At 45.8% G+C, this 20,148-nt stretch overlaps 1 protein-coding gene across 38 annotated transcripts in view; it reads right to left on the reverse strand.

The window, feature by feature from the left end:
- Window positions 1–20,148, reverse strand: part of CELF4 (CUGBP Elav-like family member 4) — a 687,335-nt gene that overhangs the window by 15,113 nt on the left and 652,074 nt on the right. For 6 of the 38 annotated variants that reach the window (XM_054185283.1, XM_054185281.1, XM_054185282.1 and 3 more), the window contains 3 exons: window positions 14,566–14,628; window positions 13,098–13,103; window positions 12,827–12,907 (listed from right to left, as the gene is read on the reverse strand). In XM_054185283.1, the coding sequence (XP_054041258.1) occupies window positions 12,827–12,907; window positions 13,098–13,103; window positions 14,566–14,628 (150 nt within the window). Of the gene's footprint in view, window positions 1–6,507; window positions 6,652–12,826; window positions 12,908–13,097; window positions 13,104–13,714; window positions 13,720–14,562; window positions 14,629–20,148 lie in introns of all 38 variants that reach the window. The other 32 variants (XM_054185257.1, XM_054185255.1, XM_054185256.1 and 29 more) reach the window with 10 other exon arrangements.

The raw sequence follows: 20,148 nt of genomic DNA on the forward strand, positions 1-20,148 counted from the left end.
AGTGTCCTCCTCCCCTTGGCTTACTTTCCGACTCACGAATCTCTCCTTGGCTGGCTGTCTGTGCCAGGTCCTTCAGAGTGGAGAGGACCACAACAAACTAGTGCTGATCTGAACCAAAACACTCCAGGGATCAGGCATGCTTAATGTGCCTGGAAAATTGTTTCCATATTGTCTCAACTTTGCCACTCAAATGAGTGGCTTCTTCCATGACACTCTGAGCTTTGGTCTGTAGCCGGTAGCTATGTGGGAATGACAATCTGATACTGTCCAGGGACCTGAAACAAAATGTATTGCCACTAGATCATGCAAAATAAAGGACATAGCCTAATTTCACAGGCTAGAGGGAGAAAGGCTTGGTAGAGACTTTCTTAGGAAATTTGAAATCAGTTTAAAGTCAAAAGAGAGAAAAAAAATCAAATTTAAACAGAATACTGGTAACAGCAGCAAACAGAGCTCCACGTCTCTCCCAAGTGCTTTCTAACAATTCCTCTCTCTGGTGAGAATCTTCCTATTTACCAAAAGAAGAATCAGAAAAGTAACCCAAAAAGACTTTGAGCTGATAAATAACTCTCCTCATCCATGGATCTTAAAGCCCTGTGAAAAGCAGTCATTGTCCTGCTGCAAGAGGGCGAGCCCAAGGCACACAGCTAGGTTGACCTATGGTTGTTCAGATGGGGCTGGAACATGGGACTGGAATTTCTTACCCTTACACCACCTTACTCCTGGACCTGCTCATGTCTCTCTATGAACTTAAGGAGAGATGTCTTTTTTTATTATTAAATGAGAAACTGCCAGATTTGGCAGGGCCTGTTGGAGGTACATTGTGAGCAGGTGCTGAGCAATATTTTTCTGATGTAGCTCAGGGTCTGTTGTTCTACTCCTATGTCTTATGGAGTACTGCCAATGCACTTCAGACCTGATCTGCAATACCCCTGGTCCCAGGGCCCTGAATAGCTTTGCTGATGTCCCAGTCTCTTGGTGTTTCTGTTCTTTCTGCTTCAGCTTCCAGGTTGAAACTCTGTAGACCATCATGACCTGCCTGCTGCCTTGCGTCTCCCACTCCACCTTTCTGCCACCACACTGCAGTCTTGAACTGCCATAATGTATTTCTAATAACATAATACAAGCTCTACCCAACCCTCCGCTCTTCTCCTGAGCTCCACTCCCTCCTGTGTCCAGTCCTCATTCTTCACTGCTTTTCTTGCCTTTAATCTCTCTCCTTTGGCTCCCCTGTTTCTTTTCACAAGGTAGGAGTGAGAAATTTAGTAGGCAATAGAAATATTTAACAGTGAAGGTAATTAACTAGTATGACCCTCATCAAATGGTGCTATCATCTCCTCTCTTTTGGCTCTTCAGAGAAGACTGGATGTTTTTCCAAATGGGGTGGAGCACTAGCAACTTCTGAGTGGACTGTCTGTAGGAATCTGGAATAAGACCTGATGTCCATGTTGTACCAAGAGTCAAATAGGATATTTCCTTTAGGCCATATAAACCTATGGACATACGAAGCCCTCGCAGCTTTTTGGTCAAAGCCAGAATGCTCCTTGCTACATTTATGTGGGACATTTCAAGAAGGGGTGGGACATCCCTACTGCCAGTGTGAAAGTACATCTGGAATGCATAGAAAAGGAGGAAAAAACCCAAGAATTGCAGTTGCTTACACTAGGGGTGTCATACCATGTTGAGTGGAGGGAAACCAGTGGGCATAGAAGAGGTTCTTCAAAGTATCCTGGAGTCATTGCACCATGGGAAGAAACTGAAGCTGCCGCACCAGCGGGTATGGGGAACAGGCACATGCCAAGGAGACACATGTGAGGGACAGGGTTGGGGCACAGAACAGAACTGGCCTGACAGTGTCTGCTGCTCGATGACGTGCAAAGAGCTGGCAGATCCAGGTGCTCACTGCTCTGAGAAAGAGGTGACTGGAGGAATGAATTTCCAAGTGCACCAGTAAAGCAATTCCTCCAACTTTAATTTATCTACATTTATTTGACACCTTGGGGTAATCATTTGGCCTCTGCTGCTCCATCCACATCCTCGTTTTTCTAATTTCTGTCATGTCTTCCTAATTAATATTGCCCAAACCTATCCTTTCTCTCTCTTCCCTGTTAAAACATTTTCCTAGAACATGCCTGTCTCCCTGTTTCGCTAGTTTTAACATATTCAAATGCCTTCTCAAACTATGTCTTGTGTGACAACAGTGAATGCTCCTGAAATTAGGACTGTATTGTAGCATCACCCTACAACATAGGTAGAGTTAGCCATGTGTGGGCAGAGTGAAGAATGGCTCTTCTCACATTGACTACTTGCCCTATCAGCCTTAACTGTGTCATTATACTGGAGTTTTCTTTTTGCCTTGTACACAAACTGGTCACATCTAAATTATCTGCATAACTGAGAGGGGAATTATCACCAGAACCACTGAGACCAGCACATAAATGTATTCCATGTCCTCTGACATTTAGCATACCTACACACAGAAGAACTTACACATGTGCAGTGGGAAGGTAAGAGACCCAGCACAGACTCTGCCTTGTGCAGAGACGAGCTCCAGGGTCCTGCAGAAATTGACATTCAGGCTGTGGCACTCCGTGCACTACTTCCTAGATCAGCCTGCTGTGAGAATGGGAGTCACTGTCTCCAAGGAGCATCTGACTAAGTGTAACTTTTCCCTGAGTGAGACAATGGTTCCTGCTGTGACCCTGCCGTTCCAGTGGGAACGGACAGCATGGCCCAGCAGGAGAAACATGCTGGCTGTAAAAGAAGTGCATGGGAAGTGGCTACAGGTATCAGCTGGGCTTTGAGTGAAGGACTAGTGAGAGAGGAGCAAGAAGGGCAGAACGGTGAGGAGCTGTGATGGTGAAATCAGTAAGTCTGAATACGAGAGGGCAGCGCCTGAGGAGATGCTGATATGGTCGGTGCGATGGAGGCTGAGGCCATGGGGATAGACAGGGTGTTGGTGGGTGGAAGGGAGAAGCGTGGTCTGCACTTGACCATGTTACAGCTGCATCATGATAGGGGGGGAAATAAAAGAGAGAGGTTTGAAAAATTGTAAGAGAAAATGAAGGATTTGGGTGTAGCCTGGATGTGTGCGCCAGAAGAAAAGTTGAAGGCAAAGCAGCCTCCCAATTTAAATGACTTTCTTCAGCGAGAAGTCAGGGTTGCTTCTTGTCAGTCTTACACGCTACAGCAAGCAGTCCTGCTATGGAAAACAAGAGACATATTTTGAGCACTGTCACATTTATACATGAGACCGGTGTTGGCTGTAGCTTGCATTCCTCGCTGCTCCTTGTCAGCCAGGAGGCGGCGGCCTCTGAATGGGGAAAGTCAAAGCCTTCGTGACCGCAGCATGCTTTCTTCAGCGCAGGTGCTAATGGTTCTCTGCAGGGTCGTGGACTCCACAAACCAGTAGCAAGGCTCGTGGCTGATCTCACTTTCTTCCTAACACTCCCATTGCTGCCCCTACACTATCCTGCCAGTAGCAGCTGAAGTAGATAACTTTGTGCTGGAAATGCAGGGGAGAAGTCAGAGCCGAACAGGAAGGAATAAAAATCCTATTTTGAGATAATGCTCTACTGAGTCACTCACTTTGGGCCAGCTGCTTACAGGTCGTTCAACAGTGAGACGAGAGCAGCAAATGAAGTAATTTCTGTTCCCATGGAAAAAAAAAAAAAACATGGTGACATTTTTCTCCATTGAATTTTTTAAGTTTGTCTAAAGCAGGACTTCTTGACAATTTCTCGACAACCTGGGGCTAGACTCTGTTACAGCAATTTACTTGGGATCTGCATAGCAGATACATTTTAAAAGGTCATATAATGGTGGAATATCTTTCTGGGGCCAGACAGAATTGTTCCCCCAGGCTACCAGTTGGAGAGATCTAGCTGGGTTAAAAAAATACAAATGCTATGTTTTTACATATTGAGTTTTGGGAAATGTTTAAGCAGGAAAAGGAAGGAGTTTTCTTACTTTCAAAGTTAACAAAAGCCCTTCTTTTCCTTTAGGAAAAGGTACCTTTTTTTTTTTAAAAATTGAATTTCTGAACAAAAAATTATAATCAGCACCCGCTTCAGTGGACTTAAAACAAATGGAAGGCCTGATTATCTGTAATACCCTCCACATTTTCACATTGCTCTGAAGTTGAAGGTCAGCAGGATGGGAGGTTTTGAAGAGCAGTGTGACATCCTTGTGATAATTAGCTACCTGTACTTCTATTTCTGTCCTTTTGCAGGTGGTGCACATGGCAGCATAGGCAACCTGTTTGTCTGAGACCAGCAGTCACCACCGGCACTCAGTGCTATGGGAAAGTAAGTTAACGCCAGAGAAAACTGGTGCTTGACACCTGGGACCCAAAACTGACTGGACATGGATATCCGTGTCTCAGAAGCTAATATAAGGTGGCTCAGATTCACTAGTAATCTCTGGTTCCTGCTTTTGCTTCCCTGTGCTCTTGAGTTTACACCTCCAAATGGCACCTTCCAGCTTTCAGGCTGGAATATCCTACCATTAGTTTTGAAGGTTGCTTCATCAAACAAGTTGATGTTTAGGTTCTCCCAGTAAGACTCAATGTTAAGAAAAATTTCTGCGAAGATCCCTCAGTTCCTGCTCAGCTATAAGCCTCGACCTCACAGTACCTTGGGGAGCAGCAATAAAGCCAACCCCACAACCCTGCTCCACAAGCTAGGTATGTGTTGCTATCCTCATGAACATTTATAACCAAAGAACCTTTGAGCTAAGACGAGTTAAGGTGAATACCTGTCCAGAAATACTCTCCCTTGCTGGCTTTGACTTTCATCTCATTTTTTCTCCATTTGCCTTTGGTCTTTCCACTTGTAAACGTGTGGAGAACCAGGCTCAGTAGTACCCTCAATATTTAGGATAGGAATGGCAATTTCATTGTCAAGTGTCCATTTCTAACCTGTGGGTATCATTGGAGCATTAGTTTTCAATGTCACCTAGAGCTGTGCTTGTCTGCTCGTCTTGTTATGAACTTTTATATGATTAAAGCTGTAAAAAGCAGGTGGGCTCTGGAGAGAATGGGACTAATTCATAATTTCTCACTTGAATTTCCCAATTGCCTCTTTACACCAAACTCTTTTGTCCTTCGTTCCTCTAGTGTTTGAGAGTGCAGAAACCCAAAGACTACTGGTGAAGGGGAACACTGTGTCCCCTTACATCGGGGGACAGGGGGAAATGGCCTGTTGAGACCCTCTGTGAACGGGCAGGAGGAACTGTGCATAGGGAAGGGGCAGGAAACTCTTGGAAGTACCGTCTGACATGCAGCAAAGCTAGCAAGGGATGAGGTAAGAGTTTTGGGAGGTGGGCTGTCCGGGAGAAGGAAGCGGAAGGCAGCAAGGAAGGGAAGCATAGTGTGGAGACTGAAAGTGGTTTTAAAATCGAATGAAACTCCAATAAGTCTTAGCTCTGGAAGTTTGCCTGAGAGACAGAGTCCAGATCAGCTGCAAGTAACAGGAAAAGAAAAGCAATAATTTGTCCCATTGCACTTCTCAGGGAAGGTCTGCAAAGAGTGCAGGATTGCACATCCCAGCGGTGGGCACATGGATGGTGGAGATTCCCTGTCCGCCAGGTGGGTTGGGATCAGATGTGGCAGGTTCCCCGTGCTGTTGCACTGCCAGAAGGGAACCATCACAGCAACACTTTCCCAAACGGTGGGATCCCACTCAGACACCATGCACTTATCACCAGGTGGCTGTTGGCTGGCCCAGTGCTCCATCTGTGGGTGCAGCTCAGGGTGTCCCTACCTGGTGGCTCACAGGCAGCTGAGACTCTGCTCTTTCCATGCTCCAGCTGGTGGATTGAGCCAGCAGTGAGGCCAGAGCTGTGTGAGCGTAGTGCAGCTTTCAAACCCGGCCTCTTAGCACGTCCTGACAGCTGAGGCACAGGGTTAGCTCGGTCTACCTGTATCTACTGTGGTGCTGGCTCAGGTCCAGTGGGCTCAGAATAAGGCTGCCTGCCGTCCGCCGAGCAGCCATCCCCCCAAAAGACCAGGCTTTCGGCTACTGTTCAGCCCTTGTCCCCTTGCATTCTAATGCATCACAGCTGCTGGAAAGCTGCCCCCACAGCTCTGTCTTCCCTTCAACCCCACGACTTGTCTTTCCTTTTCGTTAGGTACAGGAATTCCCCTTCTGCCACGTGCTCCCTCTGCTGACCCCATCAGCATTTCACGTACCCCACCAGCCCCCTCCATTTCGCTCTGGGTGCTTTAGTCTTTTCTATACCCTCCCCACCTCCCCTTCCAAGGAGGGAAATTTTCCACCCTGCCGCAAGCAGCCACAGCACCCTGCTGCCAAACCTTCACCTCTAAGCAGCGCACACAACTCTGAGCATGAGACAATTAGGAGAGAAAGAGGGAAGGGGGAAAGTATTGACAGGAGTAAATTGAGAGAAATCATAAAGCTTAAGCAGAAAGAAAGCAGTTTGAAAGGTAAAGTATTTAGAGAAAGCCCTTTCCTGGATGAATCTAATTGTTTTGTTATCTTTACCCACCAAAGCATTTACTTTGGTTTGTCGCCCGATCCACAAACACTTTCGAGGAGATGACATTACCGAAAGGCAGGAACATCTGCATCAGCTCAGCATCCCCAAACTCCTGGGGCAGATGGTAGATAAACAGGTTACAGCCCTCTGGTCCTATCAAGAGAAAAAGACGACCCATGAATGGAGAGAAATAGGATATGAGAAAGCACATGGTAGAGATTTACTTTGGCATCCCCTCTCTCTGACTGGTGAGGGGTCACCTGTAGGAAGCAGTCTGTAGTCTCAGAGGAATGGACAAAGCGGAAGACCAGGAACTCAGAAAGTCACCTAGAAGCTATGCTAATTTCATTAACCTTCCCAGGACAGACATCAGGATAAAATCTAGAGACAGAGGAAGGCAGCAACACATGTGGCCATGGAAAGACAGAATGAAGGAACCATAGAATCATAGAATCTTCATGGTTGGAAGGGACCTTTGAGATCATCGAGTCCAACCATACACACACAAAAAACCCCCCTACATTCTCTGTCGCTAGACCATGCAATAAGAACAAAAAGAATGAAAGAATGAAGTTCATAGGGTTTTTTTGCTCCTCATAATCTCATTTAATCTGTAGAGTTTTGGGTGACCCACACTAAATCTTGCCTCTTCTCAGTGTCTGCATGCAGAAGTTTCATTGTCCTTCTTGTGTCTGTGTGAGGATTGTGATAACAAGTAGAAACATATGCAAAACCCACAGGCTTATTTTGTTTTTCAGAATTTTACACTCAGCCCCCCAGCTTGCCTCCGCCTGAAGGCTCCCACAAAACTGGACAGTTTGGCCATGTCCCCTATTCTAGAGAGTTCTGCAAGAAAGACTACAGATGTATTTAAATTCAAATTACGAGACAAGAGGAACTGCCTTTTTCACCTCAGTGCTGTAACACATACTCTTACAGACCTAAGAAAGTGCTTGGAAAAATATCCAGAGTGGAGTCTTTAGTTGGAATATGCAGTTTTGTTAAAGTAGAGACCCTCAGAAAATGTTCTGTTGAAATTGTACTTTGGGGCAGAAGAGGGAGAATCTGCCTCTGGTCAAATAGCCTAGAATGAAACTTTTCAATATGACTTTTATTTTTAAACATGCAGTATGTGAGCAAAAAGTCAAAAGGGAACAGGTGCGTCCAAGTGGGTTTGTTGAAAAAAATAAGCATTTAAACCCCTTGCAGTGTTCACTAGCAGAAAACTGCATAGTTTGAGCAGGCAGGGATTGTTTTTGTCATGCTCTTATTTCCAAAGGTACTTTCAGCTGCTGCCCAGCTCTGCACTGACCTCGACAGGTAACTCCAGCTCTGCTTTGCTCATGGGGGTCGAGATGAAGGGGTGCAGTGCGTGTTCCTTGCTGTGAACGTAAGAGGACTGAGGGATGCAGGGTTTTCTCCTTCCTTCCAGCCCACGTGCCTGCAACCCTGTGGCCTGACTTAGACAACTTTCCCCCGTGTACATCTGGGGCAGAGTGTGGGGAAGGAGAGGGTTTTTTGAATACTCTCGTTTTCTTCATCAGGGCATAATTATGGTGTCATAACACAGCAAATTACAACTTTGACTTTCCTGTTAGGGAGAGGAGTTTGCATAGATGCTCCCACCTTTTATTAGCCATTACTCATCCCCCCGGCTGGCAGGAGAAGTACAGCAAAGTCAGGATTCTGACAGATGCCCATTTAAAGCTCATTAAAATTCCTGGGCCTCAGCGTGATTGAAGTCACAGGCTCTCCACATTTCCTTTTGGATTAATGGAAAATGAAGCCCTAATGAATATTTGCTAAGCACAATTTTCCCCACTAATTTGCTAAAAGGACTGTCACGAAGGAACAGCTGATCCTTTGCAACTTGTGCATTTCCTAGAGGTCATGAGGATGGTAACAGGGTTTCTTCCAAATGGGGGGGATAGTGGTATGGTGGGATAATTAACTAATTAGGCACCCGGTCATCTGCTTAGCTAAATTACTTTTGAACCTCAGTGGCCCACAATCAGGCTCCCCTATTTCATGCCAAGCTTTTCCGTCTTTCCCCCACCTCCCGTCTGTCTCTTCCTTAGTCTCCTCACTGAGTAACCATCCTCCAGTCCTTTCTGCAGTTCATTTCCACACATGTGGAGTTATTGGCATGATAAACTAGATATGAAGCGGTCTGAAAGTGTTAAACAAATACCGACCCCCTTAGGTGTCTGTTAGAATTGAGAAAATCCTGCCCAGGAGAAGACCATAGTCCAGAATAGCAGGGAAAAATTCATTCTTTCATCTGAACATGCCCCAGAGCACTTCTGCTGTGGGATTTGAGATCCACTTTATAATAGAATGGGTAAAATCTTGGCTTTGCTGCAATTAGTGGCAAAATTCCCACTGACATCACCAGAGCCAGCAGTTTGCTCTGCAAAACTGGCAAAGTCTTTCAAAAATGCCAGCTGCATTTCCTGGGGTCTTGGATGTGTTGTGCATGAGTAGGGATTCTGCCTGTGTGTGCTGAGAAGCACCTACTAAGGCTGAAGGCAGACCAGGAAGCACACAACTTCATCTACACCAGGTTTGGAGGTTGGGCTCAAGGAGAGAACAACCCTTAGTTCACCTTGAAATCAGCTTTGCCTCACACTGCTCACAGACCAAGAGGAAGAGACCAGGGAGGGTGTGAAAAAGCAGGGACCATCCTCAAAGCCCAGTGCAGCTCTGAAATGTGGCTGGGAAACCCGTGCTGCAGCTTCCCATACCAACCCAGGCATTCAAGGCCAAACCCACTCTGTTCCCAAACACAGAGCCCTTTTAGTGATTTCCAGTGTTGAAAACTGCACCTGCTACTTAGAAACAGCCTGGGATGGTTTGATTTGTTATACCATCCTCACATATGAAAATTCTGCTATTCGAATTTAACGACCAATTTCTTGTTAAATCCATCCATCCATCCATCCATCCATCCATCCATCCATCCATCCGTAAGTTACCTGTCACAGTTAGACTCCTTGCTAAAGAATTCAAAACCAAGCTCTCTCTACCTCGGCCCTTCTACCTTCTTGTGTGTTTTTTTATGCCTGAGTCAAGCTAATCTGTGCACTCCATGGAAGACTATGTGTTTATGTGTATGACCTCGTCTTTGTATATACATGTATATTTTTAAGAAACCAAAGGCATGAGTTGCTCAGCTTAGAATGCTGTGAAGAGCTAAGTTAGTTCTCAGTGCACACATGCAATGAGTTTTAAAGGATTTGATCAGGATCACTGGTGCGAGAGGAAAATTGCAGCTGGTATGGCAAAACCTTAGTGAAGGCTCCAACTATCTCATTGGAGAGAAAGGTCTTGTTTTGCGCTGAGTTAATGGATTGTTGGAGATCAGTATACTTGGCAGTTCAAGGCTGATACAGTGCTAAAATTCTTTACCACAGACTTTACTTCGGTTTTCAAAAGGGCTGTAAGTTAGCTCGAAATCTAATCTTCGTGACACATTATGAGAGTAGAATCAAGGTTCATTTCTACCCTGACATCTACCATGGCTCTTGGTTTTATGGCTTTAAGTTATAGATATTTCTGTTCATTAATACTTAAGCACAGATAGCCTTGATTTGGACAAAAAGGAAAGAAAACTTTTAAGGAATGCACAGTTTACGAATGGTCTTTAAATTACAGGCAAACCATGCTGGATAATGGAAAAATCCATGATTGAGAGCACAGAAGCACATGGTAAAGAATTCTGTGGTGGGCCCATGTTGATTTGGCTTGATTGGACCTGAGCTGCTAAACCACTGTTCTGCCTATGCTCCTCACCCTCCAGCTCATTGTTAGTTTTTTATCATGGGGACAGCTGCAGATCCAATCTATCCCTGGGTGTCCACTGGCAATATGAGTAAATATATACCCGTGCTGACAGCAGTTATCTATCATTGCATCCCCAACACTGGGAATCAGTGGCATAAGAAAAGGCTATGACTAGCCTATAATTAAATGGACTGTAATTAAAAGCCAGTAATTAAAAATGGACTGACTTGCAAGGTTGTAGGAAGTTATCCTGCAGCCCTTTGGTCAGCTACACACCGCACCTCTACGGCAAATCACCAGAGGCTGGAATTTCATTGCCTTTTCTGCACCTGCTTGCTATTCAGTCCCCAGTGTGTTTGAGCACAGGGCAGATGAGAGTCACAAGCCTGCACCACTTTATTTTAATATCTAAGTGTACTTCTGCTTTTCAGAAGCTACATCAAGATGAGTAATGCCGTACAAATTTTAAATTACCCCCAAGTTTTGCCTCGTTGACATGGCCTGAATCAAGACTTCATCTCTAGCTTTGATCATTTTGGATCTCTTCCACCCCAAGCTCCCTGTCAGCTGCCGGCAGCCTCAGTGCTCATGTGGAAGTAATGACTAATCTCTACAGGAACGCTGCAGCAGCCAAGCGACTCTGGGCTTGTTATCCAACCGGGATCTGGGAGCAGAGAGTTAGCGTTGTTATTAACAATGTGATCATTGATGTTATTGTTGTGGTAGGGCTGGTTCATTAACAAATCAATGTTTGTGCACGTCCTTGCAAACATAAAGTACTCTTCTCAGCACTAAGCATTATTATTATTAGAGTTCCCTCTTGCAGTGTTTTCATGTTAAAGGTTAGAGATGCTTAAAGGTCTTGACCCTCAGCTAAAAGGGAGTGTCGTGCCTTAGAGATACTCCTTCTAGTAAGCAACAGAGAAAGCCACAGCATCAAAACACTGCAGGAAAATGGAGGTCACTGGGAATGACAGTTTGCATTGTACTGGTGGTTCATCTCATATATCTGGCCCCCAACCACCCTCAATACCAGCTGCTTACAGGAAGGAGCAAGGAGTTATGAGATAACTTGTCCACTGGGTGACACAAATCCTCAACCCACAGACACACCACGCCTTGCGAACACGAGGGTCTTTGGGAAGTGGGTCTTCAAGGTGTGCACAATAGTTATCTCTTGCTTCTGATGGTTCCTGGCACAATGCTATGCTGAGAAATGATCTGCTCGCCATTTTGTCCTGTGCTTAATCTAGCCCCAGTAAGTAATAAAAAGCAAAGTCCTTCAGCATGGGGGAAACATCTCTGTAACGATACGTTAGGTCTGTGCATCTGTTCTCACAGCAGGGACATGTACTAGAGCTAATCAGGAGCTGGAAGTTGTGTTCCCCAGGAAATTCTGACATCGGAAAAAAATTAATTCCAAATTAGATCGAAATGCCGACATTTCTAATTTTCTTACAAAATGAGATTTCTCCCCCAAAGTAGTTCTAGGCCATCAGAATGTTTTAGTTTGATAGTGTAATCTTGATTCATTTCATTCTGACTGTTACACTATATTAAAATATTAAATGTCATTATATATATATAATAACACGAATGACATAGAATGTATCTGAATTAGTGATCTAACAGAGGATAGAAGTTGAAATGTAATTATTTAAAATTAGGGTCTCTACACTAAGCTGAAGCACCTGACTTAAATGCCTCACTTAGGTAAGCAGTCTCCTCTTCTTATCCTAAGGGAGCAGTGGACTCCCTGGAGGACAATTGGGACAAGCTGAGTGGATTGCCTCTGAGGATGCCACTGCTCCCCAGTGACTGTAAAGGGAACATTACGTGGCATGTTTGCCTCCCAAAACATTTACTTGCAGCAGTGGGAGATTCACGTCTCCTTACTTTTCATGTCTCCAGTGAGGCCATCCAGTCCTGAGGACTAGATAACCCAGGCTGCTGTCATAGTCAATGTAAAGAAATAGGTACTTTTACTACATGGTTTGTCTCTTTCTGATATAGAGATTGTGCTCTAGAAGGGATGATTTCTGTTTCCAGATTGTCAAAGAAGGCTGAAAGGACTAGATCAGCCTCTCTAAACAGCGGGTCTTTGTTCTCTAAATAGCAAGTGTCTGAACTTATGTTACTGGTTTCTAATTAAGGGCCACCAGTGCTTTGTTTCCTATTAAATTCTTTATTCCACTGAAATTGCATTTTTATCCGCATTCATGTTGCTTGTCTCAAGCACAGACCCCCACTGGACATTATTGCCTACGTTGCTAGCAGGTATTTCCATGGCCATTGCACATCAGCATGCTCCCCTCCCTGGGGACTGAGGGGATCTCAGCAGCGATTCCCCATGAGGGTGTTCCTGCATACTACTGTTAGCGCCAATGATGCCCTGCCACATGTGGAAATGGAGAAAAGACTTAGTGGACTGGGGATTCAAAGTAATTGGGCGTTTAATGGCTACTCTCTAGGTGTACGAGGAGGGGAACCAATGTGGTAGGGGTGGCATGCTGGGGCCAGAGAGGAGGACAGCCCATTTACTCACCTTCTCTTTGTTGCTGTGGGATCATGGGAGGTGGCTGTGGGAACGCTTGGCTAATCTGGCCATAAGCAGCAGGATAAGCAGCTATAAGAGAAAGAAAGGGAGAGAAGAAAGACAGACAGATTTCAGTGCTGGGAAGCAAGGAGGTTTCACTCCAAACCACCATACCAAGCTAAAGGTGGGCTTTTCCCCTGCATTTTGGCTCTGTGAAAAGCCATCTCATGCAGCCTAAGATGTGGAAGAAGCACCACAGTCGTGCCCCAGGAGGTGCCACCTGGCCCTGAGCACCCATCCTGCCTTCAGCTTCGTCAGCAGTAACACCGGGGACAGCCATGTGGTGTAAATGGGGGTCTCTGCTGAGCCACGTAGCCACCCCAGATAGCACTGGAAACACATTCATTCACGAGCTCAGCGCGGTGATGACCATGCTGACAGCCACGCAAAGAGCGCATGCACACGTTTCCCTATGTCGTCTCTCTTGTACCCTGATTAATTCACATGCTCATAAAAACTGTTCACATGTGTGCTTCCTCCCTTACCCTAACCTTCATATGCCCACACGCTGTATAGGCACAGTTGTACATACATTCTTGGATATACGTTTTCTTTCATGTCCATAGAGACTTCCTTTCTCTCACACAAACAGAGTGGAAACAGTGTGCAGCAATTAAACAATTTGCCCCACCTCAGCTCCCCCACCAAGCAGACAAGGGGAGCCATTCAGTACCACAGATGGTAGATGATGTGCCTTGCTGCTAAAAATACAGAGTACGGGTCGCCTGCGAGCCCAGAGAGAGGGGGATAGGGGCCATGTGTGTGCAGAGGGGTTAATTAACAGCTCAAAGGGTTGAGCTGCTTCCCATCTATCAAACCTCACAAGCAATAAATGACAATAACTAAAACACCGGCAAATGAAGCCCTACATGGAGAATTAAATTAAGTTTCCAGATACAGTGCTGACATCAGATAATAGCCATTCCTCAGCGGGAGCCCATGATTGCTCCAGTTACCACAGGAAATAATGACTTTGGGGTGGCAGCTTCCTCGCAACGTTGGCCATGGACACCTCGCGAGGGGAGGCTGAACACGGCAGGGTCGTGGTCTGCACCAGGTCACTTTGGCTGGTGTCAGTCCATCAACTGCAAAGGAGCTGCTCAGCATACAGGGCGGTGCGAGTGGAGCCTGACCCACTGGGAGTGATGGAGAAAGCTGCTGGGAAGTCAGGAGTACGTCTGCATAGCTCCTAAGCCAGCCTCAAACTAACTAGCTGGGGTATGGACAGTGTAGACATACCCTAAAATATGGGTAAGTGCAGACATACCGTACCCTGCTGGGCACAGCAGCAGTGGCTCTGCAGGCTCTGGTTGCCCATCTCCCCCTCTCTCTGCAGCACTCAGAGCTGTTATAGAAAGTGTCCACCAAATCTGGGACCCGATTTTGCACTTGTGCACAGTGCTAAGCAGGCTGGACCTGGTCCAGCCAATGAAGCTGCCCTGAGGTACAAGTCAGAGGGAGCCTTTCCCTGGGGAAAGGGAGGAGGTTGTCTCCTCAGGGAGAGAAGAACCTGGGCTTTATAGTTTTTTTGTGCAAGAACTGCAAGTTTAATCTGAGAGCCTCTGTGCCCCAGCTCGCCCCTGTATCAGCAAACATCTCCCTTCCCCCAGACCCTTCAGGCATGTTCAGAGATTAAAGGCTTTAGAGAAGAGAAAGGTTTATTGGGAGAAAGTGTTAATACTAACGACCTGCGTACTGCTGCACTCCAGCGTAGGCTTGCTGCAAGGGGTCTGCTGCAGTGGGGCTCTGTGCTGTGGAGACACAAGAGAGAGAAGGAATTAAGGGGTTAAAACATGACAGGCACTCTCCCTTCCTCTTCCCCCACCAACACGTTGTGTGAGACAAACGGACCCAGGGGCTGAAGGTCCCAGAAGAGGAGCAGCTCTCGCCAGGACTGACACTGTGCTAGGTGCTGTGCAAACTCAGATCTCAGCGACAGCTACAGTCACATGAAACTTTCAATCAGAGCAGAAAACAACAGTGGCATAGCAGGGGGAAGGAGAAGAGAACAAAGCAGTGTCTCCTGCCATACCAACAACCCTTCGAAGGACTGTGTTGCTGCCAGGCAGCCCCCTGTGAGAGAGGAGATGCTGCTTGGAGGGGAAGGGGACGCCACTTGTCTGCTCCAGGGAGGATGCTGTGAATCTCTGTGTAAGGCATGCAGTCCCTTGCTGGCTTCAAAGTGCATTTTCTCTCTTTACAAGTGTGTAGTCCTCCCCCCTAAAACTGTTTATTTTTGTGAAACTTTGAAGTCTAGCTCAAATACAACAAAAGCTAGTTAAGATTTTTTTTTTCTTTTTCCCCTTTGGATGATAGGGAGAGAAAAAGAGAGAGAGAGAAAGAGAAACGTGTTGGATAAGCTCTTTCTTTATCTGCAGCAATAAAATATTTAAAGCAAAGCTTGGCTGAACCTCCAGTCCAAATGTCACCTTGGACCTAATATTTCACCTCTTGTTATGAGTTTAATTTGTATTTATTGGTGCTGCACTGTTATACATCTAAGCAGTCCGTCCGGCTTCTTACTTGTAGAATGATCCCTTAGGGAGCTACCACTTTCCCCTTCATCCCACCTTCTTCCTTCCTACAAGCACAGAGGTGTGGCTGGAGGCAAGGACTTGGAACCTACAAAGGTGTGGGCCTCTTGGAAGGAAATCTGATGCCATTGACCTATCCAACAAAAGACACTGACTCCATGCCGCCAAAGTGTGGGGGAGGTTGGTAAACATGAGTGTTACAGACCCAAGGAACACCAAGAAAGTCTTTTGTTACAGATGCAAATGCCAGCTTGAGCCTTAACTTCAAAGATCACCATTGATCGTGTTGGAAGCTTGCAAGATCTTGCACTTTTCTCCCAAAATACAATTAGAAATGTTGAGAAGACCAAACTTTGAGGGAGAAAGCTGGCCAAGGCTTGGAGGGTTCTGTTTGTTATGGGCATTACTGAATTACACGGACCTGGAGGCTGGGGTAGTCACAGGAAGAAATATGTGGGATTTCAGTATTAGTTTGGAATTTGTTCGGCTGATTTTCTAGCTGACTTTTGGCAGGTCTCTCAGTATGTATGTATGTGAAATGGAGAAGCACTGCCATTATAAGGATTTTCACCCCTTGAAAAGGGGTGTGAGGACACTTCATTAAAACCTGTGAGAGATTAGTGGAAGGCATAGTAGAGATGCAAAGCTATATTTTTAAAGAGCAGATGCTCCAGGAAACTGGAGGAAATGATTGGAAAATATAAAAATTGTTTCCGCTTATTCCTGCCATCTTGAAAAAGAAAGCAAGTAAAGTCTATTCTTTTTAACCTCTGCTCAAAACTGTTTTCCTCTAAACCAGAATGCTGAGCATATTGTTCCAGAAGAAAACTGAACAGCTATGAAAAGTTGAGTAATACACCGGTTCCTGCACCACTTTGGGAGAATGGATCATAATAACTTGGACCCCCGAAAAATGACCAAGTCCCGTCAGGTAGAAGATATCTCCCAAGGAAGGTGAGGGGACATGTGATAAAGGGAGCAAATATTTATAAGATAGCTGTGGTTTTGCAGTCTGCAGTAAAGGAGGTGATCTACTGTGTCTGCCCCAAAGGCAACCGCCCTTCCTTGGTTGCACTCATCTGTTTATAGAGCTAGAAAAAGAAATTATCTTTGCTATTTCGGAGATACACTCACAGCACTTCCTTTCCAGCTGAGGCTGGACTCAGAGCTGAACTCAGAGCTGGACTCTCTGACATGCGAACAATTAGCAGTGATTGTCTCTTCATTGATACGGGAGAAGTCACTGACCAGTACCTGCCTGTGGTCCTTTCCTTTATTCCTTGCCTTAGCTGAGCACAGGTGGGAACTGCCCGCTCTCACAGCTATCGTTGAGTCTACGTCCTGAACAGGACCACCTGCCCCACTGCAGAGCTGCTCTCCTTACCCCATCTGTGGATATCTCGCCTGCCTTTGAAGTCGTCCTCTGTCCATTGTAACTAAGCCATTCTGCTTAGGAAAAATACACTTAAAATCATGGTTTACCTTTAAGATTAAATATTAAAACTGGACAAATGCTTTATTTAAAGGGTTTGGGACAACAGGCCTTTAAATGCACACTTTTTCCCTCCCACATAAAGCTTTTAGAGTTTATTATTTTCTGGAGTCTTAATGACTTGTCAGCATAGGTAGTACCTAACTGGGTGCTTCTTTCTCAGGAGGCTACCTTGTGCCCCAGATCACACAGGGAATTTCCTCCTGGCATGTAGCACATGCAAGCCGGTGGGAAGACTCTCCCCTGGTTTCAGTGAGCTTTGCTCCAGGCTGGGAATCACTAACTTACGGGTAAAGAAGATGCAAGGTGACAGGTCTAATACATAGGACCCTAACATTGACCCAGCCATCCCTGGACGGTCTTGAAAAAGAGTGAGTCAAAAGCATCCCGACAGCATGGGGAGGCGGCAACCCCTGGCTTGGGGCTCGGTGTTTTACTTATAGTCTCATTCCCTACCTTGCTGTTTGGGAAAAGCGGTTGTTGTGAGTCACCGCCTGCAGGAATTTAACTTGGCAGCTCTTAAAAGCTAAAGTGATGACCTTTGCTCACTGAAGAACTTGTCTTCCTTAGCTCAAAGAGTGTATTTATTCCGCAAATGAAGATGTGACTTCAGCACAGTGGATGTGTCCATGCTGGCCAACACGACTGGTGAAGATGCAGGGACACAGACTCCAGGGCCGGCCGAGTACCCCGGAACGAAGCCAAGGTAGCTTGGACAGCCATGAGCATATCTTCATGCTGCTGCTCACTCTGCCAGATGAATTAAACCCAGTGAAGGGCATAACTGCCTGTGCTCCCAGCTGTAGTGTGGGTGAAGCCAACAGCTGGTATCGATCCAGAAATCTCAAGACACGGATTAGACATTTAAGGAAGTTGTGGCCATTCGGTGTTCGGTAAAATGACAGCCCTCCTACTTAATAATCACCCATGAGAAGTTCAGCCAGGGCTCAGATGTACGAGGGGCTCACAATCCAGAGCCAGTCTGCCCCAGGGGTTACGTGTGGCTGTAGGCTGCAGAGCACCATGTGCTAAAATTCAAAGTGGGAAGGAGACATGAGTCATTTCTGTGTCTCAGCACAAGGAGACCATGAGGGAAGGTTGCTTTATTCCTCCATAAGATACACATAACTTAATAAGATGTACAACCCGTGGCCTTCACACAGATCATGCTGTGCTAAGGTAGGAGAGTTACCCTGTCTCAGCCATCCTTTCTATCCATTCAGATGGTCAGTCTTCTCTCTTACTGCAAATATTAGCTAAGCACGGGCATGCAGGGCTGGGAGGAGACCTCAGCTCCTCTGCATGCTGTCTGTGCCCGGGTATGAGCTGCCTGTGGCCCAGAAGCTAAATAATTGAGTAAAGGCTGGTAAGAGCCACAGGAATATAGGAGACACTAGATGAGGGACATGAATATCATAAAGCACCTTAAAGGGGCTTTTGGACCAGAAGTATCACATCTCTAAGTTGTAACATCATCAAAAGACCTTGGATGTGCTGGTGACTATCTGTGCAAATGTGCCCATAGATAACATTTGAAATAGCTTGCCTTATGGTCAGACTCATGAAGATCTTACATCCAACATACAGATATTTAAAAGATTAAACGTGATGTAAAGTACACACTGAGGATCAGCTGGTGAAGTGAAAGAGGCAGAGCGGCTCCTGAGAGGCCAGAGGACAACTATCAATCATGTCATCCCCGCTGAAGTCCATGTAGCCTTGCTGCTTTACAGAAGCTGAGGATCTGGCCTTGCCAGGGCAAACAGATGCTAATAGTAACTTCATTTGGCAGCTCAGGGCAAGAGCCTTATCCCTGGACATCGCATCTATATTAGTTTGATCATTTCCATATCTCCATGGGAAAAATCCTGCTCAGATACAATTGTCTCTCTGCGAGACAATCCTGGCCAAGATGCCACAAGGTGACCATGGCAGATAACCTTCCATAAACCTGGAGACATAAAACAAGCCAATGACCTACTATATGGCCATAAATATAAATTTAAGGAAGGCAGCACTTATTCATTAGGGAGAAGTCAAGAAATGACTCCCAAGTCCTTCAAAGAAAGTAGATCCGTTAATGTCACTTTCTGAATCCTCTGCCTGATGCCAAAAACCAAGGATGATTTCCCAAGTCAGCATGAAATACCAGTGCTTTAAAATTAACACCAGGAAGCTTTCTTACTACTGATATCTCTCTAGACTGAAATCCAACTTTTTAAAGGGGAATTCAGCTAGTGTTAGGCCCAACGTTTAGCTTTTGTCAGAGAATGAAAGGACGGAGGTGGCAGAATGAAGCACATTGTTAAAAATAAATAAAATCAGTTTAAGTGATGCTCTATAAAGAATCCTTTCTGAGATGCCGGTAACCCGGCTACAGTGTCTGTCCAAAACAAGCTGTTATATGGGTGCCCCAGGTGAACATGGTTGTAGGGAGAGAAGGCTGGAGCCTGCTGTGATGGTCAGGGGTGTAAATCAGGAGGAGCTGCACCGAAGCCAGTGGGGGTGGTGAGCTAAAAGGATGACGGTTACTGCCTAAGCCATCAAAAGGGGACCCTCCATCCCCCTCAGTGGGGTATGGGACAGTGTCCTTGTCCCAGCTCAGGGTAAGAGAAAGCCAAGGGAATCTGCTCTCTGCAGTCAGAAGGGCCCACTGCTTCTGAGAGACAAATCAGAGGGGCCCACTGCTTCTGAGGGACAAAAGCAGGATCTGGCATCTTTTGAGATGCTAAGACACCCTGAGATTTCACTTTGGTGGAAGGAGTCAGTAAACCTTACACCTATATGACATCCTCTTCACCCCCTGCTTCTGATTGCCTATGCATTTCCCAACAGACATGCTTTATTCCATCTATTTCACTCTATTTTGCAGTGCTACTCCCTGCACCAGTCTACAAAAACGCGTTATCACCCAGATCCACAGCTTTGTGCTCTGCCCCATCTATTCATTCCTCCCACTGTCCTGGAGGTATTTTACTCCTCTCCCAGGAGCTGCAGCTTAGCCACTGTCACCTCTAGGAGTCTGGATGGGGGAGGAAGACGATCAAAGAGAGGCAGTGCTATTCAGTCAGGGTGGGGGAAATAAAATAATGACAGGGAAAAAAAAATCTATGTGAAGGCCAGGATTAAAATAAATAAATAAATAACAGAGTGGGAGGGCTCTATTCACCTTCTCCTTAAATCCAATTTAAATCACTCTCTACAGCCCTAATCTATATCCATAATTATATCATTTCGTACAACAA

The sequence above is a fragment of the Rissa tridactyla genome, chromosome Z (genome assembly GCF_028500815.1).
Source record: "Rissa tridactyla isolate bRisTri1 chromosome Z, bRisTri1.patW.cur.20221130, whole genome shotgun sequence".
Classification (NCBI taxonomy): domain Eukaryota; kingdom Metazoa; phylum Chordata; class Aves; order Charadriiformes; family Laridae; genus Rissa; species Rissa tridactyla.